The 25,608-nt window shown below is 37.6% G+C and overlaps 3 protein-coding genes across 3 annotated transcripts; 1 reads left to right on the top strand and 2 right to left on the bottom strand.

Moving 5' to 3' along the window:
* The first annotated feature begins 1,091 nt into the window (after positions 1-1,091).
* Positions 1,092-2,003, top strand: LOC137132449 (olfactory receptor-like protein COR2). Its single transcript, XM_067514894.1, has one exon. The coding sequence runs from the start codon at positions 1,092-1,094 to the stop codon at positions 2,001-2,003; it is 912 nt and encodes a 303-aa protein (XP_067370995.1).
* A 10,177-nt stretch (positions 2,004-12,180) lies between these two features.
* On the bottom strand, positions 12,181-13,110 carry LOC137132872 (olfactory receptor 5AC2-like). Its single transcript, XM_067515885.1, has one exon. It carries the CDS (start codon positions 13,108-13,110, stop codon positions 12,181-12,183), a length of 930 nt encoding a protein of 309 aa, XP_067371986.1.
* Positions 13,111-15,348: 2,238 nt separating this feature from the next.
* Positions 15,349-16,269, bottom strand: LOC137132871 (olfactory receptor 6N2-like). Its single transcript, XM_067515884.1, has one exon. It carries the CDS (start codon positions 16,267-16,269, stop codon positions 15,349-15,351), a length of 921 nt encoding a protein of 306 aa, XP_067371985.1.
* Positions 16,270-25,608: the final 9,339 nt, after the last annotated feature.

Here is a 25,608-nt window from a genome sequence, read left to right as displayed (position 1 = left end):
GCTTGGTCGGTGCTTTGGGGTGCTGCGGCGATGCACTGCACTGTGTGCTGCGGTCACCCAGAAGTCAATAGCATAGCAAAGTCAAAGTAGCAGGCAGGAGACAACAGGCAGGTTGGAAGTACCTTAAGCCAGTCAGGTAGGCAGGCAAAAAAAACGCGAAGTCCATCCAATAGAATTAAGCTGGCTGTGGAGTAAACGTGCATAGCTACAGGAGAATATGTAATGAAGAACTTAGAGAGAACAGGGTAGAAATGGACAAAAAACAAGTGAAACAACTATAGCAATGAATAACCCAAAAAGAAACTTGGACCAGAAAGATATGTCCAGGAAGTGGGGGGTTTCAGAGTGTGTGTCCCGAGAGTGAGATGGTGCTGGAATTCAGGCAATGATTGTGACACTCTTCCTAAGAGCGCTACCAAATTGTAAATCTTTTCAGGTGTCAGCCCTGACTGCTACTTATCAAATGATTTTTTTTAAGTTGTCTGGGTGCTGAAAATGTTGACATTCAGACAGGACAGAGTATGTAGTTTACACATTTCACTGATCTACTTCACATGTTTGGATTCATAGAGCAAAACCTGTGCAATAATGCGAGAAATGAAAGGTAGCTATTTGTACAAATGTCCTCCTAAAAGTGTCTGGCAGGGATTGTGCTTTAGTGGGTTTAGTAGCATTTTACATGCCACGTTTGTTTGATACAGTTGTTGGAAGGAACAATTTTGGAACAGTTTATTTATTCAGACATTTTGCCACTTTCTGTTACAAACAAATGTGGAAAGCGGAAAAAGGAAAACTCCCAAGCAAGACTACAGACAGATTCAGGCCTCCAGAGTTTGATAAAGTTGTTTACATGTTAGTCTTTAATGAGATCCATGGAGGGTGAAACAGTCTGATAAAACCATTTCACCACTTCAAACTTCTCTCTATGTAGCATTTGAAGTTTAACACATAAAGTGAAATTTAACAGCAGGTAATTTAATGAACTACACTGTGCAATACATGATTTGATTAAATAGTAAACTTAGAGTTTGAACTTTGTCTTTAACTTTTTATTTGAATACTTATACATTAATTGACTTGGAAGTCAATTAATGGAGGAAGAAGTAAATGTAACATATTTAATTCTTGATGGATTAGTAGAACTTAACAAATACAGATACCTTTATTTTATTATAGTTTTTATTATATATTTTCTAATAATTTGCAGTAATTGTACTATTGTGTACTTGATCTGGAAACACCAAAACCTCCATGAGCCTATGTACATTTTCATTGCTGCTTTGTTACTGAACTCTGTTCTTTTCAGCACCAACATCTACCCAAAGCTTTTAATTGACTTTCTGTCTGAAAAACAGATCATATCTTATCAGGCCTGCCTTGTTCAATATTACATGTTTTATGTTTTAGTTGATTCAGAGTTTTTATTGTTAGCAGCTATGTCCTATGACAGATATGTGTCTATATGTAAACCTCTGCAATATCCAACTATTATGAGGAAAAGAACTGTCAATATTTTACTGGCTTTATCTTGGCTTCTTCCTGTTTGTCAAATTGGGGGATTAGCAACAATGAGTTCTTGTCAAAAGCTCTGTAGCTTCACTCTGAAAGTAATTTTTTGTAATAATTCAATTTATAAACTTTTTTGTGTAGCTTCTAGAGCGATAACTGTTTATGGTGTATTCGTTGTGTTAAATATTGTCGGGTTTCCTGTGGTCTTCATAGTTTTTACATACATCAGGATACTTGTAACATGTTATCGGAGCAGTAGAGCTGTTAGAAAAAAAGCTTCACAGACCTGTTTACCTCATCTGCTGCTTTTAATCAATCATTTTTTATTGATAACATATGATCTTATCATAGTTCGACTAGAATCAGATTTTCCTAAAACTGCACGTTTAATAATGACTTTACAAGTGATTTTGTATAATCCTATTTTTAATCCAATTATATACGGACTAAAAATGAAGGAAATTTATAAACACCTCAAGAAGTTGTTCTGTTAAGATCAAATGAACTAGTCATATCAATAGTCATATCAATGTTGATAAACCTTGTCTGTAATAAGTGTTTCGATTTGTTGTGATAGTGTCAGCAAATCTTTGTCTGGTCTTCTGCATGTCAAAATGTATCGATCATCTTATCTCTTATTTCTCGTGGATATTCATATTTGTAATCCAGTTAAAATACAGCACTATTAAAAAAGAAGCCAAGTCATTACTTCTAACCCTCCAACACTTTGAGGTTTATGTTGGCTCCAGCCCATTACAAGTTGTTGTGTTTACTGCTCACAACCCTCATGTTCTTGGCACAGATGAAAAACCTGAACCATAGATTAATGAGCTGGTCCTTCCTCGTTCAGGATTTTAACCCGTAAATCTATCACAAAAAAGGAACTGAAAATGTTTTTGCTGATGCTTTGTCACGTGTGTCTAGCTGTTCCTAATTATCAGAAATTTTAGGGGAATGACTGATTTTTAGGAAGAGGGGTGTTACGGCCTTGGCCGAATGTGATGTAAATTATTGTTCTGTTTAAGTTGTGTTTTGTGTGACTGTTTTTGAGTAAGAGTGAGTGCTCTTTGTTTGTGGGGATCTGTGTGCACTGTGTGATTGGCTGGATTGGGGGGAAGTGCTGGAAGGTGAATGGTCCATCTTACACTTCCTGGAATTTAGAAAGTCTGGTTTCTCTGATAGTAGCACCTATTATCTGTCCTCTAAACTGTTTTGTAAACTTTGGATTAGTTGCATTGTTGGGCCTTGTGCCATAGTTTTGTGTATTTATTGATTATTTTGTAAATAAGATTACTTATCACCATCTCCATTGTACATATTACCATTCTTTCTGCTGGTTTGTCTTGTTTTCACAGTAGGGAGTTAGGGTTAGAGATGGGCTTTTTGTTTGTTTGTTTCCTCTTAGCGGTTAGTTAGCACTTTCTGTGGGAAATAGATCCTTTTGTTGGTTTGTTTTTTGGCCTTGGTTCACCTTCAGATATAGTGCTTCACTTTGACCATGACCATTTTAACTAGAGTGATCAGAATTTGTGTAAAACCTAAGTTAATGTTTAGGAGCTTTAGTGAGGCCTTACTGGCCTTTGTATGGTTACAAAAAAAAAAATTTCATTTTTATTTTCCTCTTAAGACATTTTAGGGATTTTAAGAAGAAACTCCTTCAGGCCTCCAGAGTTTAATAAAGGTGTTTACATGTTAGTCACCAACTTTAATGAGATCCATTGAGAGAAAAACAGTCTTATAAAACATTTTACAGGCTCACACTGTTCTCTTTGCTGGATTTGGAGATCAACACAAACAGAAGTGAAGTTCCAGGTCAGGAAACTGTAATGGAGTAAATGAATCCAGTATTGGCGAATTGTTGCAAAGTAAAGCAATTGTTTTTAAATCTATGAACTTTTCATATTTTATTATCTGCCTTTTAAAATAAGCAATTACTGATTTTCTTAATGGACAAAGAAGTAAATGTGACATATTTAATTCTCGATGGGCATGTGGAAGTTAACAAATACAGATACCTTTATTTTATGTTAGTTTTTATAGTTTACATTCTTATAATCTGCAGTAATTGTACTATTGTGTACTTGATCTGGAAACACCAAAGCCTCCATGAGCCTATGTACATTTTCATTGCTGCTTTGCTACTGAACTCTGTTATTTTCAGCACTAACATCTACCCAAAGCTTTTGATTGACTTGTTATCTGAAAAACAGATCATATCTTATCAGGCCTGCATTGTTCAATATTTTATGTTTTATAGTTTAGTTGATTCAGAGTTTTTACTGTTGGCAGCCATGGCCTATGACAGATATGTATCTATATGTAAACCTCTGCAATATCCAACTATCATGAGGAAAAGAACTGTCAATATATTTCTGTTTTTATCTTGGCTTTATCCTGTTTGTCACTTTGTTGCATTAGCAACCATGTGTGCTAATCAAAAACTCTGTAGCTTCACTCTGAAAGTCATTTTTTGTAATAACACATTTTTCAAACTTTTCTGTGTGACTCCAAAAGCAATAACTATTTTTGGTGTGATCACATTGTTAGATAATGCTGGGTTTGCTGTGTTCTTCATCATTTATACTTACACCAGAATACTCAAGATCTGTTATCGCAGCAGTGGAGATGTCCGAAAAAAAGCTGCACAGACCTGTTTACCTCATCTGTTGCTTTTAATCAATCATTTTGTATTGATAACATATGATCTTATTATTGTTCGACTGGAATATGATTTCCCAAAAATTGCACGGTTAATAATGACTTTACCAGTTGTTGTTTATAATCCCCTTTTGAATCCAATTGTATATGGATTGAAAATGAAAGAAATTTTTAAACATCTTAAAGGGTTGTTCTGTCGACAGAAAATGAACTAATGTTATTCATATGGATAATCTCACCTGTAATAGGAATCATGTGATTCTTCATTTCTGCGCAAAGTATTTGTCAGGATTTGCAACACATGCACTAAAAATCTGTTTCATTTTACACAGGACAGATGAATCTATTTATAACTTTTTGTGTTCTTTTTGCCAAATTGCCAAACAGATACAAATGCAATGAGGTAGGCCTCTCCAAGGAAAATTGCATAAAAGTACAATGATTTTGTACAAGTGCTGGCACCACTTTTGCAGTAAAATAGACCCAGGTGGAAAAAAGTGTACACGTGTTGATCTGCTTTCACTGTTTGGCAGCAGCCCTGAGTTGGTATTTATTTATTTAGGTTGTTTTATTTCTTTAATATTTTTATGCACCTTACATTGATGTACTGACTCTTACCCAACATTGATTTCAAGAAATTTGAAGGGCATAGAACAGGACTCTGAAATCAACTCTAGTGTGAAACAACCGTTGTAGATCAGACCACGACTGTTTTGCTAACCATAATATGTTTAATTAGTGTCTAAGATTTTCATGCATTACAGATGATGTTTTTGTGCCTAGCTCTGACTAAAGTTGTGCTATTTTAAAAGATGCCTGCCTTCTTATGTAGTGATGCTATTTCAACAAATGGGTACTTGGGTTTTCGAAGGGGCAAAATGTAAATGTTCTCAATGGTGCTTATATAAACAGGACAGAAAAATATTTAGATTCTTATTGATCCTTACACATCATCCAGAGATTTAAAAAAAAATTCCAATATCTTTTTAAATTTTTTTCTAGTAAATATATGATCAGCAACATATCTTATTTTGGAGAAGTGCCTCCCTATTAAATAGCCTAGAAGTGGGGCACAGAAAATTGTTCTACAGTTTTTAAGATCTCTTTCTCTCATCAAAGCAGAGATGCCAGACAGACAGCTAGAAATGTGTGTTGAGACAGTGCAGTCATTTGGTGGAAAGGACAGGGAGAGGTGCGTTATCAGCAAAGCAATGATAGTAAAGGCCATGTGAGTGGATGATAGAAACCAGGGATGTAGTATGGATGGGGAAAAAAAGGCCCAAGCATTGAGCCCTGCGGCACACCAGTAGAGAGGCTATGAGATTTAGAAATATGCCTTGAAAGTCTGTCCATGTAAGTAAGACCAAAGCCAGGCCGGAGCTGTTCCAGGGATGGAGACAGGAGAATGTGATGGTTTATCATGTCAAAGGCTGCAGGGAGATCAAGTAGAATTAAGACAGAAGACTGACCTGTGGCTTTTGCAGCCTGCAGGGATTCCATGACCATCAGGACTGCCATTTCTGTGGAGTGAGCACTGTTGAAGCCCGACTGGTTGACATCAAGGAGGAGCAAATCTGAGAGTTGATCAAAGACTGCCCTTTCAAAAGTCTTGGCCAGAAATAGAAAAAAAGAGATGGGTCTGTAATTCTCAATAACGAGAGTGCAATCCATGCACCCAAAGGACCACAATTGTCTAATAACCACTTGTTAAACCTGACACCGGCAAATTCAGAAGGAGCAATAACACCTTATATCTTCTCCAGTGCTATGATCACAATATTGATATTGTCAGAATAATCAGGAATCAGAGTAACATATGTTTCCTATGTGATATATTAATTGGGACTTAGGCTAAGTTTATAATTGTGAGGTTAACCAAAAAACATCATCCTGACCACCCTAATGGCAAGAAGAGAAATGCTTGAGTTCCACAAAGCCAGTAGAAACTTTTAATAGGTGGTTTGCCTTTTTATGCAGGAGCAGGGAGTGAGTCACTTTTAAAGTCACTTTTAACAATCACTTCTAAAGAGATGTTCACTGGGTGAGACACTGGGTAGTTCCAGGAGTGATAACTGTCCAGCAACAAGGTTTGCACATTTTGACAATCCTATGAACTGTCCAGTGCCATTTCAGCAAAGACATATTCAATGTTTGACCACACATTCTTCGTGCTAATTTGCTGGATCTGGTTCTCCAGTTCTCGCTCAGTTTCAATTTTATCTCCTTCTGCACAGACTTCAGCAGATATCTGTCCCCATCCCTGAAGGCGCTCTTCTTTCAGCTGAGCAGCTTATTCAGGTCACCGGTGATCCAGGGTTTATTGTTGGAGAAGAACACCACTGTCCTGGTTGGGATGGTGTTGTCCAAACAGAGGTTTATGTATTCTATGACATGGTCTGTCGCTAAGTCAATGTTGTCTCCATGGGGCTCACAGAATACATTCCAGCCTGTGGCTTCAAAGCACCCCTGCAGAGTCTTAGTAGCCTCCTGAGAACACCTTCTACAAGTAATGTGTGTTAGGAAATCCTGTGAGGATCATGAAAGCATTTGATCTTGATTTTGTAGCTTAGCAGTGATTGTGTTGACAAGCTGTGTCACGAGAAGCCGACGGTGGGATGTAAAGGGCAATAACAATGGGACTTGTTCTTTGACTTCTCCAGCTCTTTTAACACAATGCAGCCTGTCCTGCTGGGGGAGAAATTAAAGAGCATGCTCGTTAAAACCCCCACGGCTGTCTGGATTTTTCTGGACCCCAATAGGTCCATTCGCAGAACTTTCTGACGCTGTGACCCTATGATCCGTTTTGTTAACCTGTGTTAGCACAATCATCTCCAGCTCAACATCAGTAAAACAAAGGAACTGGTTGGTGGTGGACTTCAGGATGTCCGAGACTCCTGTCAATCCTTTGGGTGTGGAAGTACAAATACCTGGATGTCCACCTGGACAATAAACTGGACTGGTCCGTTAATGCAGCATCACTATACTGTACATCGAAAGCACAGAGCAGGATGTATTTTCTAAGGAGACTTGAGTCTGCAAAATCTGCAGCACCATGCTGTGGATGTTTTATGAGTCCATGGTAGCCAGCTCCATCTTCTATGCTGTGGTTTGCTGGGGCAGCAATATGAAGGTGGCAGCCAGTAACTGGACAAATTAATAAGGAGGTTCTTTCCTGCGGGAGATGCTGGACCTTCTGCATGTTGTGGCTGAGAGGAGAATGTTGTCCAAATTTCTCTCAATCCCTCCCACCCACTCCACTGTGTGCTTGCTGCACAGAGGAAAACTTTCAGCCAGAGACTGATCATAGTCAAGTGCTCCACAGAACATCACTGGAGATCCTTTCTCCCAGTGACCATTAATCTTTTCAACTCGTCCCCCTTCTGTAAAAAGATCAAATGATCAAATAGTATTGTTTTTATTTTATTTATGTTTTTCTCCTCTAGCTGGGTTTATTCTTACTTATTGATCAGTAGTTTGTACTTGTACTTGGTCGGGGGAAGGTTTTTCCTTCCTTTTCTACATTTCACGTGGAGAGCAGCCGTAACAAGGCAATATTCCCCAATGGGATGAATAAAGTTGTTTGAATCTTCAATCTTGAACCTTGAACATATGCAACAATATCGCAAAAAATATGGATGCATGCTCACAGCTAGTAGTTCTACTAGGAACTCAAGGCACTCGTTGAAGAAATCACAGTCCCCCAGAGGTACTGAGGGAATTGTATCCAAGCGTCCCATTAATTCCAATCAGAGGAGACAGTATAGTATGGCCGTCCACCACTTACGTTACAAACAGCCTGTCTCAGTTGTCTGACTGATCGACAGTGCTCCCCTTTTTGCTTGGCAGTATCCACTCACTGAAACCTATCCTGACTTTTAGACTAGAATCAGGTAGAGGGACACAAGGTGAACACCTCAACAACCCGAGTCTCACTAATGTGTGGTTTAGTAGTGGGTCTACTGTTATGTACTATAAAAATACACATGAACTGACAACATACATTTTTTATTGAATTACTAGGATGAAATAATTATTATTTTCATCCATTATCAGCTTTCTGCAGCCTGCAATTCAATAGACTAATTGTACATATTGTTAAATAGTGGCTTCAGGGGCAGCACGCCGAGGGAGTGGTTGGTGCTACCACCTTGCTGGACTTTGCAAGTTCCCGGCGGTTTCATCCCACAGCCCAAAGACGTGCATGTTATGTTAATTATGACCCTTAACAAGATAAGTGGTTACAGATAATGGCTGTTGGATGGATGGATAATGGCTTGAAACACAGCATCCAGTGCTAAAACAACACCCCAAACATAAAACACTGGTACATCCCATTACATTTTCATTTAGTCATTCAGAGGCTTTTATCCAAAGCGACTTACAAGTGAGGCACAACGCAGCAAAACTCAACATCAAGGAGAAAACATCAAAGCAAAGTCTGTTTTCAGCAGATTTTTGAACATTGGGAGTGAGTGTGCAGAGTTTGGTAGCTCGTTCCACCATCGTGGGTTCACTGAGCTGAAGAGTTTTGCTGCTGCCCGTACATGATGAGGGGGGAAAAAGTCACAGCACTAGTCAACACCATCACTGCTTTTGGTTATAAAACTTACCCACACCAGAGGTAATGGTAGTGCATGGAATTAGAGGAGTGTGAAAAAAAAAAACAGTATTAAGAAGAAATTTGAGAAATGGGTTCAGGTTTAGCATAAACCATAAAGTCCTAAATTACAAAACCTACAATATCTTGGGAAAGCCCAGGCATTTTCCAATAGGAGAGCTTGGGGGTTTTACAGACTGTTGAGAAGAGAGAGACGTCTTTTAATACATTTTCTGAATGTGTCATGAAAACAAGTTCTATAGCAACACGTGGATTCAGGCCTCCAGAGTTTGACAAAGTTGTGTGTGCATGTTAGTCTCTCATGGTGAAAAGTTTAATGAGATCCATGGAGGGTCCAGCAGTCTGATAAAAGTTTTACAGGCTTGATCAGTTCTCATTGCAACATTAAGAGATGATTATAAACTATGTGCATTTCAAGCTCAGGTAACTGTGAATGTTTTAGAGAATCTAATACAGGAGACATGTCACTGCATTATTAACAACATCTTCTCTACATTTATAGTTAAATAATCATTTTATATTGTCTGTCTGCTTTAATAATTAAATATATTAGGCTTTTTTAATGGGGGAAGATTTCAATGTAACGTATTTATTTCTGGATGGACACGTGGAAGTTCAGAAATACAGATATGTTTATTTCATGACTTTTCTAATAGTTTATATTCTCATAATCTGCAGTAATTGTACTATTGTGTACTTGATCTGGAAACACCAAAACCTCCATGAGCCTATGTACATTTTCATTGGAGCTTTGTTACTGAACTCTGGTATTTTCAGCACTATCATCTACCCAAAGCTTTTGATGGACTTATTATCTGAAAAACAGATCATATCTCATCAGGCCTGTATTGTTCAATATTTTTTGTTTTACTCTTTGGGTGGTTCAGAGTTCTTTCTATTGACAGCCATGTCCTATGACAGATATGTGTCTATATGTAAACCTCTGCAATATCCAACTATCATGAGGAAAAAAACCATCAGTATATTTCTGGTTTTATCTTGGATTCTCCCTGTTTGTCACTTTGTGGGATTAGCAACACTGAGTGCTAATCAGAAACTCTGTAGCTTCACTCTGAAAGTCATTTATTGTAATAACTCCATTTACAAACTTTTCTGTGCGAGTTCTCATGCGATATCTGTTTTAGGTGTGTTGGCTTTGTGTCATAATGCTGTTTTACCTGTGATCTTCATCATTTTTACATATGCCAGGATACTTTTGATATGTTATCGGAGCAGTGGAGAGGTCAGGAAAAAAGCTTCACAGACGTGTTTACCTCACCTGCTGGTATTAATAAATTATTTTTGTTTGTTCATGTGGGACGTTATTACAGTTCGAGTGGAATATGACTTTCCAAAAATTGCACATTTTATTATGACCTTACAATTTATTTTGTATAATCCTCTTTTCAATCCACTTATGTATGGACTTAAAATGAAAGAAATTTCTAAACACCTTAAGAGTTTGTTCTGCAAAGAAAGATGAGATATTATTTAGTTTACTATCAGTGTCATGTTTTTCTTAATTAGAATGATGGGACACAGATGGGATTTTTTTGATGTGTGTGAAGTGTTTAATGTCAGTACTGACATGTTCTGAGAAAATGTGCAAACTAATAACAATCAGTAAAACCCTTTTTCAGATTCACTGATGTGAAGAAATGTTTTTACTGGGTTGGTTAAACTGTGGCAAAAGCTGAACATATGGTGGCACAGTTGCAAAATTATTTAAAAGTATTTTTGGAAATAATAAATTGTGTACTAAAAAGCCAGCAGAATGTTTGACATTTCTGAGACTTAAACTTTTTATAAATACGTAACTTATCCATCATTTTAATACACAGACAGACAACCAGTCACACCTACAGGCAATTCAGAGTCAGCAGTTAAGCAGACATGCATGTCTTTGGACTGTGAGGAGAACATGCAAACTCCACACAGAAAGTCCGCAGCCAGCCCGGGATTATCAACATCAATCAATATTTTAATAGCAGACATTCACATAATTCACATAGATAAAAGTAATATATGAGTGGCCATTTACCTTTTATAGAGCTTAAACATGGAGTTTTAGTTTGCCTACTTTAGAGCCGCTGGGGTCTTTGAGGGTTTCAGGACGTAAAGGTTTGCTCCCAAACTCTTCCAGGTGTTTTTTGTTGCCTAGGCAACAACAGCATGCAGCAATTAAGCAAAACACGAGCTCTCTGTTTGTCACCAAACACCAAAGAGGCATGGGCAGGGTTCTGGCAGCTCCTGTGGTGTGATGTCCAGACAAAACCATAAACAAATGTAGTAATTGGTCATGATATTACAGAAACTTTATAAAGGTTTAAGGTGGCTTATTGTGCAATAACACAACATTTGGAATCTAATATCTAATAGATTTCACAATCTGATGCTGAGAGATTTTTTTTAAATTGGCTTTTAATGTAACAATTAAAAATTCCACAAAAAGAAACCATAGAAACAGGTAATTTAGTGACCATGAAAAATGAAAAAACGTATGTGCATTATATGCTGAATAAGAACTGTGATGGAAGATGGAACAGGATGGCGTCTGGAGTGAGGAACCATGGCCCAGGACAAGTGCGGTTTGGGGAAGGATTACAGGAGGTAAACAGGAAAGGGGGGGTATGAAAAATGAGAGCACTCTGATGATTAAGGCAGGAGGATATTTGTAGACAGTAGATTGGAAAGGGAGTGTTTGAGGCGTGGTCCCACTGCTGAAGTTCAGAAAAACTCAATTTAAGGGTAATAGGATGGAACTTCTATCAACTTTTGTCTGAGAGGAAAAATAGACACTAGAACAGGCTTTCAGCTAGTACAAACATCCCTTTATCAAAAATTACTTAGTCAAGAATTCATTTATCAAGGGAAACACAAACGTTTGGACTAATTTAATGTTCACTATTTTACTATATTCTTTGTTTTATGAATTCTATGTTAGTTCTGATGATGTACATTTGTGCATTGTTATTATGTAACCGTTAGGGTTATGGTTGGTTTTTTTATTTATGAAATGTGTCACAGAGTTGTAGGCTACACAGTGCAAAACAGTTTATACTCATTTTTGTGCAAACATCAGGGCATTGTCTTCTAGGCGCTTTGAAAGTTTACACACATATAAACAGTCCCTGAAATTCCTAGAATATCTTGCATATTTCTTTCTATCATGTGTGCAGGATTTACTTGGACACGAACACCAACAAGCAAACTCTCAGCTCTAAAAAGGTCTAAATGTCTGAAAAATTCATCAGTCATCACATTTGGTAGGTTGACAAAGGTCTTTACTGCATATTAATAAATCTCACATGTCACTATTATTACTGACAATTAGTTTACACAGAATCACACCTCTGCATTCTTGATCTGCACTGACAAAAATATCAGTATTAAGATTATGATTTCACTTTTCCTTGGCAGAACAACCTTGTAAGGTGTGTTGCTATTTTCTTCATTTTAAGTCCATAGATAAAAGGATTAAAAAGAGGATTATACAAAAATAACTGTAAAGACATTATCAAACGTGCAGTTTTTGGAAAATCATATTCCAGTCGAACTGTAATAACATCACATACAAACAAACAGAAAAAATTGGTTAAAACAACCAGGTGAGGCAAACAGGTCTGTGCAGCTTTTTTCTTGACTTCTCCACAGCTGTGATAACATATTATAAGTATCCTGGTGTAAGTAAAAACGATGAAGATCACAGGAAAAACCACAGTGTTTAGCAAAATAAACAAACCATAAAATGTTATTGCTCTTGAAGTCACACAGAAGAGTTTGTAAATTGTGTTATTACAAAAAATGACTTTCAGAGAGAAGCTGCAGAGTTTCTGATTAGCAAACAATGTTGCTAAACCTACTTGCTGACAAGCAGGCAGAAGCCAAGCTAAAGCCAGAAAAATACTGATGGTTCTTTTCTTCATGATAGTTGGATATTGCAGAGGTTTACATATAGACACATATCTGTCATAGGCCATGGCTGCTAACAGTAAGAACTCTGAACTACTCAAAGCATAAAATAATGAATATTGGACAAGACAGGCATAAAAAGATATGATCTGTTTGTCGGATAAAAAGTCAATTAAAAGCTTTGGGTAAATGTTAGTGCTGAAAAGAACAGAGTTCAGTAACAAAGCTGCAATGAAAATGTACATAGGCTCATGGAGGTTTTGATGTTTCCAGATCAAGTACATAATAGTACAATTACTGCAGATTATGAGAAGATAAACTATAAGAAAAGTCAGGAAGTACAAGTAACTGTATTTGTTAACTTCCACATGCCCACCAAGAATGAAATATGTTACATTCAAATCTTCCTCCATTAAGAAAATGAAACAGGCAGAAAATATAACATAAATTTGTGAATAGAAATTTAGACAAATTACTGCCACATTTCTCCTCATCAGTTAACTGACAGCGACATTCATTTAGTATGAGCTCATATCCACATCTTTCAAAAAGAACTGTTTGAGCCACCAAATATTTTATCCGACCTCTTCACCCTCCATGGATCTCATTAAACTTTCTGCCATGAGTGACTCACAGGTAAACAACTTTGTCAGTCTCTGGAGGCCTGTCTCCACACACATTGTTAGACCTGTTTGGGGCTTGTGACCTGATGAATTCAACGCTTCATTAAATGGCTTCATTTCTATGGATTTTTAATAAAATTCATTAATGCTCCCAAAGTTTATTTTTTGTTAAAATCTCATTTGTGATAAGGACAATCGATGGATGAGTAAATCAGAATATAACCCCTCTTTCTAGAAGCTTTGTGCTGGCCATAAATTAACTTTGGAATCAGATATTTGGGGGCGAAAACTGGTTTACTGATGAGGTGCTCCTGTTTAGAATCTAACAGAAGCTGGGGGGGGGGTCAACAAAATATCCCATTTTCTTCCTCTGTACAACTTTCTTGATGTTAATCAGTACGGCTTTAGAAGTGGTTATCTGACTGAAACAACCCTCCTGACTGCTGTGGAATTACAGGTACAGTGCCTTGAAAAAATATTCATACCCTTTAAATTTTCCACATTTTGTCACGTTACAACCATAAATGTAAATGTATTTTATTGGGATTTTATGTGGGAGACCAACACAAAGTGGTACATAATTGTGCAGTGGAAGAAAAATTATTATGAAATGGTTGTCAATGTTTTTTACAAATAAATATTTGAAAAGTGTGGCGTATCTTTGTATTTAGCCCCTCCCCCCCAGTCTCAAGTCTTTTGCAGACTCTAACAGGTTTTCCTCTAAGATTGTCCTGTATTTGGCTCCATCCATCTTCCCACTCTGACCAGCTTCCCTGTCCTTGCTGAAGAAAAGCATCTACCAGGGATGATGTGTTCAGGGTGATGTGCATTTTGCATTCAGGCCAAAAAGTTAAATTTTGGTCTCATCTGACCAAAGCACCGGCTTCCACATTTGATGTGTCCCCCACATGGCTTGTGGGGACTTCTTATGTCTTTCTTTCAACAATGTGTTTCTTCTTGCCACTCTTACATAAAGGCCAGATTTGTGTACACGACTAACAGTTGTCCTGTGGACAGATTCTCCCACCTGAGATGTGGATCTCTGCAGCTCCTCCAGAGATACCATGGGCCTCGTGGCTGCTTCTCTGATTAATGCTGTCTGTCAATTTAGGTGGACGTCCATGTCTTGGTAGGTTGCAGTTGTGTCACACCCTTTCCATTTTTGCATCATAGATTGTACAGTGCTCTGTGAGATGTTCAAAGCTTGGGATATTTTTTTATAAACTAACCCTTTTGTTCCTTGGACTTCATGATGCTGTTTGTTCACTAATGTTCTCTAACAAACCTCTGAGGGCTTCACAGAACAGCTGTATTTATACTGAGATTAAATTACATACAGATGGACTCTATTCACTAATTAGGTAACTTCTGAAGGCAGTTGGTTCCACTGGATTTTAGTTAGTGGTGTCAGAGTAAAGGGGGCTGAATACAAATGCACAACACAGTTTTCAGATATTTACTAGTAAAAAAATTTGAAAACTATTTACCATTTTTTCTTTCACTTCACAATTATGTGCAACTTTTTGTTGGTCTATCACATAAAATCCCAATAAAATACATTTATGGTTGTGGTTGTAATGTGAGGGGTATGAATACATTTTCAAGGCACTGCAGGTTAAGGTCAACAAAAGAAAAGGTTTTTAAGGATCCTTCCCTCTACACTGTGTCCTAAAAATAAAAATGACCTTACAGTAAACCCCCAGAGTACTGATCTGAACATCACGGTGTCATCGAATGAACTGATCACACTTTCTAGGTTTTGGTATATGAATTTATATAGATTAAAGTACAATTAAAATAGAGTGAAACTTGTAAAAATAGCACAAATATGTCAGGGCAAAACTGAGAAAAGTGATCATTTAGAGGCTGAAAAATCATTACTGTGTGGCAGTGATTGTCGGTTCAAACTCCATTTTCTCAGAATGTACTTAATTAATATCACTGACAATTATTTTAAACAGATTTAAAAATCACTCCACTTTATATTTTTTAAATTTAAAAAATCATTAAAAGATGAATAATATTAATTTATTTTTCTTGACAGAACAACCTCTTGAGGTGTCTATAAATTTCTTTCATTTTAAGTCCATATACTATTGGATTAAAAAGAGGATTATACAAAACTAACTGTAAAGTCATAATTAAACGTGCAGTTTTTGGAAAATCATATTCTAGTCGAACTGTAATAACATCATAAGCAAATAAACAAAAATAGTGGATTAAAACCAGCAGATGAGGTAAACAGGTCTGTGCAGCTTTCTTCCTGACTTCTGCACTGCTGTGGTAACAGATTATAAATATTCTGCTGTAAGTAAAAATTATGAAGATGACAGGAACTACAACAACATTTAACAAAATTACTAGGCCATAAACAGATATTGCTCTTGAAGTTACACAGAAAAGTTTGTAAAATGTGTTATTACAATAAATGACTTTGAGAGTGAAGCTACAGAGTTTCTGATTAGCACTCATTGCTGCTAATCCCACAAGCTGACATGCAGGCAGAAACCAAGCTAAAGCCAGAAGAAGACTGACAGTAGTTTTCCTCATGATCGTTGGATATTGCAGAGGTTTACATATAGACACATATCTATCATAGGACATAGCTGCCAACAGTAAGAACTCTGAACAGCCTAAAGCATAAAACAGAAAATACTGAATTACGCAGGCCTGATAAGTTATGATCTGTTTTTCAGATAGAAAATCGATCAGAAGCTTTGGGTAGATGTTGGTGCTGAGAAAAACAGAGTTCAGTAACAAAGCTGCAATGAAAATGTACATAGGCTCATGGAGGTTTTGGTGTTTCCAGATCAAATACACAATAGTACAATTACTGCAGATTATGAGAATGTAAACTATTAGAAAAGTCATAAAATAAACATATCTGTATTTCTGAACTTCCACATGGCCACCAAGAATTAAATATGTTGCATTCACGTCTTCATCCATTAAGATGACTCATAATATTTAAATATCCAAACGATGTAACAGAAAAACATGAAATTAAATGTAGAGAAGAAGATTCACTTTGAAGATTGTAGTGACATTCTCTAATTCACTTACAGTTCATCTCCTATAGTGTGCTCATCCTCAGATCCTGCAGAGAGAACTCTTTGAGTGTGTACATTGCTTTTATTTGACTGCTTAATCCTCCATGGAACTCATTAGGTCCAGGGTCCGTCAGTGACTTGCACTTCAGTTGTTGACTTGTTTGTATTTTATTGTATTATCTTTGATGACTGACTGAAGAATAAAGTAAATGTATCTTTATTTGTTAAGCACCTAAATCAATTAAGTTGACCAAAGTGCAATACAGGTTAAAAACATAAAATGAAGACAGTAATATAATGTAAATTATCTGATTCACCCAGCTGCCCACTGAAAAGTGGACTAGTAACAGCTCACATCCTCTATCTATACGATAGACACAGTTGTGACTTATTGAAACTGATGCAAGTCAGGTGGTGAACTATAGAGCAAATTATACTTTCTGCATTGAATGTGATGGAGATTACTATAACCTTGTGTTTTTCTTTGCTCATGTTCAGCTTCCCAACTTTTCTTTAGTTATTGGGCCGTTGGTTTTGTTAATGATGGTTTTTGTCCTCCCTTCTGGATTGGTTTTGAGTTTGATTGCTGCTTGTCTTTTGATTCCCCTGTAAACTGTCACATTTATCACACTACTGGTCTCTGTTTACACTTGGGTCCACCTTTGTCAAACCATGACAACGGATGTGTGTATAAGCCAAATGATCAAACCACACTAATGCACAAAAATAACAGATGTGTCCATTCAGCTAGATCATGTTTCTCATTGTTTTTTAAAATGCTAATAATCCTACATGCTGCCAGCTAGAAACATGGTTTCAATTATAATATGTTAATTACTGTTAGGAGAGATGAGCCATTACTTTGTGGGCTGAAAGCTGATGTACAATAATTGTTATGAATATTTGTATGATGTTTTTTGCATTGCTGTCTATGAGAGCAATCTTCACACAGCTATATCTCAAAAACTAAAAAGAAACTTAGTGGACAGCTGCCCAATGATGAAATGTTTCATGTGGGAAGCAGTGTCAAGTCAGTGTACAGTATGGGCTCTCCACCGTGTGGCCAATTAGAGAAGTAGTTTTGTAACTTCTAAAAAAAAATGTTTTTTTCTGTTTTCGCTTCTATATTGTATAAATGCCTTTAGTCCTACCACATGCACCTACCATCTAGCAGCCATTCACGGAACTGCAACTTTTTGGATCTTTTGTTTTTAAGCTAACGCAATGACTAACTTGAATTAAACTTTACACACACGTGCAAGACACTGCTTCCCACTGCTCCGGCCACAGAAAGAAATTTATTTTTACATATTTCTGCAATATGTACAGTCACTGAAAAAGTATTAATACTGCTTGAAAATTTCCACATTTTGTCACATTACAAACTCAAATGTGAACACATTTTATTGGGATTTTATGTGATAGATCTACCCAACATAATTGTGAAGTGGAAGTAAAATGCAAAATGGTTTTCAAGATTTTTTACAATTGAATGTCTGTTGTGTGAGTAAAGGCATCCGGCGTAAAAACTGTGCCAAATCAACATGCGAACAATGATCCACTGTGGCGACACTGAACTCACGAGCACAAAAAAATAAAACAGAAAAACATGATGTTTGCCATGACCCAAAGGTTCAGAACACACAGAGCATAGCAGCTTGTGTTGTATCTGGCTTTGTTGAGTCGCCTTGCTGAAACCTGTCCATGACAAAGTATTAATAAACAGGGCCACTTGTTTTGCTTTAGGCCTTATTGGTTTATTACAGAATGCAAAAAAACAAAACAAAACAGAAACCTCCTTTGTTCTTATTCCAAATTAAACACCATCATACATTATGGATACATTATGAGTAAGAAGCTGATCAGAGTGGTAATGGGTACAGTTTTATTCAGAAACACAAAGGACACCATTGTGTCATGGTGTCAAGGTTTTGGTTAAGGACGGACCCAAGTGAGGATACAGTGTGAAGGATGAACTAAAAAGGGCTTTTATTGACAGGAACTTAAAGGGCAAACAGAAATTGCTCCTAACAGGAGGGTACAAAAAACAGGTTCAGTACGGACAAGACTAAGACAAACTAACCATAGGATCTGAACACGAGGGGAGTTTACTTAATGTTTACTAATGTTGGCAACAAGAGGGGAACATAATTTACCACAATTACACAACAAAGGCTCAGGGATAAATAAGTCCGGGGATGTGATCACACAGGGAAAAAACTTGGAGAGTAATAAACTGAATAAAAACTCCAAAAAACAGGGCACGAGGAAAAGCATAACCTACTAAGCAATCAAGGCACAGATAAACATGAACTTACTAAACCAGGTAACACATGGGGTAGCCTAAGGAAAGTGACAAAACCAAGATAAACCAAAATAATAAGGCACGGATAAACATAAACCACTAAGCAGGTAGACACACGGGGTAGACTAAGGAAACCAGTAAAAAGAAAAACCAGAGATGAACTAAACAAATGAGAGAGAGATTAACAAGACTGTTAACCGGAAAACCAAACCCCAGACCAAAGGTTACAGATGCACAGAGTCCAGAACACAAAGTCAGGGTTGCTAAGAGTTAAGATTGTTCACTAGGGGTTAGACAACGACAAGGATCTGGCCCAAAAGCGAGGGGAAGACTGGGCTTAAAAAGTGAGGGAAACAGGTGCAAACAATAGGGACAATAAAGGTAAAGATGGGAAAAAGAACCAGGCACAGGAAGTGGGGAGAAGAGGGCACAAAATAAAAGTCTAAGGACAGGAAGTGTGTTGGATCATGACACGTGGAATATGTTGCTATAACAATCGAGGCCTCCAGAGTTTAATAAGGTTGTTTATGTGTTAGTCACTCATGTTGGAAGTTGAGAGATCTATGGAGGGTGAATCAGTCAGATAAAAGCAGTTAACATGCTCAAACAGTTCTCTTCACAGCACATGAGCACATCATCACATACACTACATTTAAATCTCACATTAGTGTAAATGAAAAAATAATCCATCTTTTTTCCAACAATTACAGGTTCTATTATCTGACTGTTTTCATAATCTTATTTGTTTGTATTATACTTTATTAATGGATAGAGAATTGAATGTGACATATGTAATTCTTGATGGGCATGTGGAACTTCACAAATACAGATACTTTTATTTCACAATTGTTTTTATAGTTTATATTCTCATAATCTGCAGTAATTCTACTATAGTTTACTTGATCTGGAAACACCATGACCTCCATCAGCCTATGTACATTTTCATTGCAGCCTTGTTAGTGAACTCTGTTGTTTTCAGCACTAACATCTTCCCTAAGCTTTTGATCGACTTTCTATCAGAAAAACAGGTCATATCATTTACAGCCTGTCTCTTTCAATATGTCGCTTTATGTTCGTTAATTGATTCAGAGTTCTTACTGAAGTCAGTCATGGCCTATGACAGATATGTGTCTATATGTAAACCTCTGCAATATCCAACAATCATGAGGAAAAGAATTGTTGTTATCTTTCTGGCTTTAGCTTGGTTTCTGCCTGCATGTCAGTTTATGGTATTAGCAATAATGAGGGTCAATCAGAAGCTCTGCAGGTTCACTCTTCGAATAATATATTGTAATAACTCGATTTACAAACTTTTCTGTGTAACTTCAACAGCACTGTCTTTTTATGGTGTGTTCATCTATGTGAATACAGTTGTTTGTCCTATGGTCTTCATACTTTTTACATATGTGAGGATACTAGTAATATGTTATCGTAGTAGTGGAGAAGTCAGGAAAAAAGCTGCACAGACCTGTTTACCTCATCTGCTGGTTTTACTCAGCATCTTTTATGTGACTGCATATAATCTTATTACAGTTCGAATTGAAACTGATATTCCCAAAACTGCCAGTTTAATATTTACTTTACAGTACATTTTGTACAATCCTCTCTTTAATCCTTTTATCTATGGACTGAAAATGAAAGAAATTTCTAAACACATCAAGAAGTTGTTGTGGTAAATTAACACTGGGGAGATTTAATTTGTGTTATTCCTGAAAAGTTTTTCAGAACATGTTTTTATTTCTAATACTTATTAAAGTGCATTGTCAACTTTTCCAATATGAAAACTGTTTGATTTTCTGCTATTACACCAAAATGTCACATTTCTGTTCTGTGACTCACAGACGCAGAATCTTAGCAGGGATATGCAGTATGTTTTATTATTGAGGTCTAACTTTATCCCTCCTCACAACAAAACATTGACCTCCATTCAGCAAAGAGTGGGTAGCAGCTGTATTATAAAGTAGGTTGTTCTAAGTATCCTGGAGAACTTGCATTATTTTTAATTTCACAAGTTTTTATTCTTATAAATTCAAGACCCTAGTAAATCTGTATTTATTTATTGTGTTTATACCAACTACATCACTCTACAATGGGACATTCACTAAGTGACTGAACAGGCTCTTTTTTAAATCATTCCCTAAACCATTATTTTTTCACAAAGTATACCCTGTGATTTTACTGATCCTACACTTTAAAAATTGATTCTGTTCTTACATTTTATTCTTACCAGTGCATTGATGTAAAACTGTCACAGCACTCTGCATTTCTCATTTTACATTTAGTATTTGGGCAGATGAACTTTGCTCAGAATCCTATGCTGTGTGGTGCAGGGACAACCAGACAACACAGTGGGCAGGAGGGACTGTAGACCTGTAGGGTCTACAGCACTGATTAGGGTCTGAACAGTGATGGGACAGGTGTTATTTCTGGCTGGTGAAATTAAAAAAATGTGCGGCTAAGTGCTGTACAAGTCATGGACAAATATGAACAGCACCTGCACAAGGAGTTGGGTTGAATGTGAAGAGCAAATACAGCACTGATTAAGTTTCTTGGTCAGGTAATTATAAATAAATATGTGTGGAACCTCCCTTTAACATTAGTGCTTACGCAGACTGACAGCAAAGACGAGGCGTGTACAACTTTATTTTTATACCACGGTTTTCACCAATAGAGAAGACACAACCAACTCCTGAAGAGGCACCATTAACAAATATTTTAGGAAATATAGGGAATTAATATCGCAGGCAATTCTCCATTTTTAAGTAAATTGGTTTTAAGTACCAGGTTCAGGGAGATGGAGGCTGCCCAGTGTGATAGTTGGCAGAGTAGGGCCTTAATACTTTTGGCCACTCCCACCTTTCAGGTGCAGCCAGGTCCTCTGACGACCCACCAAGGGTCCTGCCAGAGAAATCACATCCGGATTAACAACACAGCTAGACTAGTTTCACAGTTTAAATTTTAATTCCTAACATTTTTACTGAACTGTGACCAATGAGGCAAAGTGAGGCAAAGCCTAAATAACACAAAACAAGGGCAGGGGTTGTTTCTGTAGGTCAAAGACACCAGCTTTTATACCCAGGAAGGTCCCACTTAGACAAAATCAGCTGACAAACCTCTCAAGTTAGCCAAACTCTCCTCAGGTTGCCCAGAATGACCTCCATCACCACAAGAGGGGAATACTAATACCCAGGCCTGAACCTTCTGCAGCCCCCACTGTGTCAATTCAATTCAATTCAATTCAACTTTATTTATATAGTGCCAATTTACAACAAAGTCATCTCAAGGCACTTTACAGAATAAAGTCCAGACTACACAAGTATGTAGAAGTAACCCAACAAATCCCCCTTGAGCAAGCCCTAGGCAACAGTGGAGAGGAAAAACTCCCTTTAATGGGAGAAACCTCCAGCAGAACCAGGCTCAGGGTGGGCGGCCATCTGCCTTGACCGGTTGGGGTGAGTGGAAAGTGGAGAAAGAAAAGAAAAGAGCAACGAAAAGCAATAACAAAAAAACAACAACAACAAAAAAAAGCAACAACAAAGCATTGTACAGGTTGTAGGACACAGAATTAATGGCATACAGTGGTGACAAATAAATGTATAGAGAAAAGCTAGTTAGGGTTGAGTGAGGATTATTAACTATAAGCTTTATCAAAAAGGAAAGTTTTAAGCCTAGTCGTAAAAGTAGAGAGGGTGTCTGCTCCCCGAATTTGGATTGGAAGCTGGTTCCACAGGAGAGGAGCTTGATAGCTAAAGGCTCTGCCTCCCATTCTACTTTTGCAAACTCTGGGAACCACAAGTAGGCCAGTATTTTGGGATCGAAGTGGTCTAATCGGGCGATACAGGACTATGAGATCTTTTAAATATGATGGAGCTTGACCATTAAGAGCTTTGTATGTAAGAAGCAGGGTTTTGAACTCTATTCTAGATTTTATGGGAAGCCAATGAAGAGAAGCTAGTGAAGGTGAAATATGATCTTTCTTTCCTAATCCAGTCAGCACTCTTGCTGCAGCATTTTGGATTAATTGAAGGCTTTTTAGAGAGTTATTAGGACACCTCAAAAGTAGAGAATTACAGTAGTCCAACCTAGAAGTAACAAATGCATGGACCAGTTTTTCGGCATCACTTTGAGAGAGGATGCTTCTAATTTTAGCAATGTTCCGTAGGTGGAAGAAGGCTGTTCTAGAGATTTGTCTTATATTCAATTCAATTCAACTTTATTTATATAGCGCCAATTCACAACAAAGTCATCTCAGGGCACTTTACAGAATAAAGTCAAGATTATAAAGATATATAAAGAGAACCCAACAATTCCCCCTGGAGCAAGCCATAGGCAACAGTGGAGAGGAAAAACTCCCTTTAACGGAAGAAACCTCCAGCAGAACCAGGCTCAGGGTGGACGGCCATCTGCCTCGACCGGTTGGGGTGAGTGGAAAGGCGAGAGAGAAAAGAACAGAGCAACAAAAAGCAACAACAAAACATCGGGCAGATTGGTAGGACCAGTAGCTGCACGCTGGAAGACACACAGCTTCAAAGCCGGGGGACACCTGCAGAAAGGGACAGAGAGAGGGGGACAGAGGAAGACAAAGACAACTACGGGAGAGAGCACACAGAGTTAATGACATACAGTGGTGAGAATTGCGGGGTGAGAGGAGAGGAGAGATGGTCAAGAGGAGGAAAGGAGCTCAGTGCATTGGGGGGTGGGTCCCCCAGCAGTCTAAGCCTATGGCAGCATAACTATAACTAACTATATGCTTTATTAAAGAGGAAGGTTTTAAGCTTAGACTTAAAAGTAGAGAGGGTGTCTGCTTCCCGAATCTGAACTGGGAGCTGGTTCCACAAGAGAGGAGCTTGATAGCTAAAGGCTCTACCTCCCATTCTACTTTTGGAAATTCTGGGAACCACAAGTAGGCCTGCATTCTGAGAGCGAAGTGGTCTACTGGGATGATATGGTGCTATGAGGTCTTCTATATATGATGGAGCCTGACCATTCAGAGCTTTATATGTAAGAAGCAGGGTTTTAAATTCTATTCTAAATTTAATAGGAAGCCAATGGAGAGAAGCTAGTGAAGGTGAAATATGATCTCTCTTGCTAGTTCCAGTCAGCACTCTTGCTGCAGCATTTTGGATTAATTGCAGGCTCTTTAGGGAGTTACTGGGGCATCCTGAAAGTAGGGAATTACAGTAGTCCAACCTAGAAGTAACAAATGCATGGACCAGTTTTTCGGCATCACTTTGAGACAGTATGCTCCTAATTTTGGCAATGTTCCGTAGGTGGAAGAAGGCTGTTCTAGAGATTTGTTTTATATGTGACTTAAAGGACAGATCCTGATCAAAAATAACTCCAAGGTTCCTTGCAGTAGTACTGGAGGCCAGACTTATGCCATCTAGGGTAACAATATGGTTGGACATCATATCTCTGATATTTTTGGGCCCAAATACTATGACTTCAGTTTTGTCTGAGTTTAAAAGTAAAAAATTGTGGGACATCCAGGCCTTGATGTCTTGTAGGCATGCTTGAAGCTTTATTAACTGATTATTTTCATCTGGTTCCATAGATAAATATAGCTGGATATCATCAGCATAACAGTGGAAATTTATGGAGTGTTTTCTAATAATGTTGCCTAAAGGAGACATATATAAAGTAAAAAGTATTGGTCCTAACACAGAGCCTTGTGGAACTCCATAGCTAACCTTTGTGTGCATGGAGGATTCATCATTAACATGAACAAATTGAAATCTATCAGACAGATAGGATTTAAACCAACCTAGTGCAGTTCCTGTAATTCCAATTTCATGTTCCAGTCTCTGTAATAAAATGTTATGATCAATGGTATCAAATGCGGCACTAAGATCTAACAGAACAAGTATAGAGATGAGTCCATTATCTGAGGCCATGAGAAGATCGTTGGTGACTTTTACCAGTGCTGTTTCTGTACTATGATGAACTCTAAATCCTGACTGAAATTCTTCATACAAATTATTCCTATGAAGGTGATCACATAATTGTTTTGCGACTACTTTTTCAATTATTTTAGAAATAAAGGGGAGATTAGATATTGGTCTGTAATTGGCTAAAACACCTGGGTCAAGACAGGGTTTTTTAAGTAATGGTTTAATTACAGCTACCTTATAGGCCTGTGGTACATAGCCTGTTTCTAAAGATAGATTGATGATATCTAATATGAACGTATCTATTAAGGGTAAAGCTTCCTTGAGCAGCTTAGTTGGAATAGGGTCTAGCAGACAGGTTGTTGGTTTAGATGAGGTAATAATTGAAGTTAGCTCAGAGAGATCTATGGGTAAAAAGCAGTCTAACAGGGAGTGGGGCCTTATCCATGATTCTAGCACTGCTGTACATGAAGATCTATCTGTAATTTTTGGGGGGAGGATCTGGTGAATACTTTCTCTAATAGCTACAATTTTATTCATAAAGAAGGTCATGAAGTCATTGCTGCTCAAAGTTAAGGGAATAGTAGGCTCAACAGAACTATGGCTCTTAGTCAGCCTGGCTACAGTGCTGAACAGAAACCGGGGGTTGTTCTTGTTTTCTTCTATTAATGATGAATAATATGCTGTTCTGGCATCACTGAGAGCTTTTTTGTAGGTTTTTAAACTATTTTTCCAGGCTAAATGAGATTCTTCTAACTTTCTGGAACGCCACTTCCTTTCTAACTTTCATGTTTCCTGTTTTAAGTTGCGTGTTTGTGAACTATACCATGGAGATCGCCTCTGCTGGTTTACTGCCTTCTTTTTTAGAGGGGCAACACTATCGAGTATTGTACGTAGTGAGGCTGCAGAATTGTCAACAAGATAATCTACTTGTGCAGGAGTAACATTAAGGAGACTACTTCCCATTGTATTAACATATGGTGAAGCAAATGATGAAGAAATAATTTCTTTAAATTTGTTGACAGCTTTTTCACTTAAGCATCTG

Source organism: Channa argus, chromosome 9 (assembly GCF_033026475.1).
Source record: "Channa argus isolate prfri chromosome 9, Channa argus male v1.0, whole genome shotgun sequence".
Lineage (NCBI taxonomy): Eukaryota > Metazoa > Chordata > Actinopteri > Anabantiformes > Channidae > Channa > Channa argus.
The sequence above is the reverse complement of the archived record's forward strand: the minus strand, read 5'-3'. Positions and strand labels throughout refer to the sequence as shown.

Bases quoted from the DNA above. Each gene is read 5' to 3' on its own strand.
- LOC137132449 (XM_067514894.1), top strand. From the start codon at position 1,092: ATGGAGGAAGAAGTAAATGTAACATATTTAATTCTTGATGGATTAGTA.
- LOC137132872 (XM_067515885.1), bottom strand. From the start codon at position 13,110: ATGGAGGAAGATTTGAATGTAACATATTTCATTCTTGGTGGGCATGTG.
- LOC137132871 (XM_067515884.1), bottom strand. From the start codon at position 16,269: ATGGATGAAGACGTGAATGCAACATATTTAATTCTTGGTGGCCATGTG.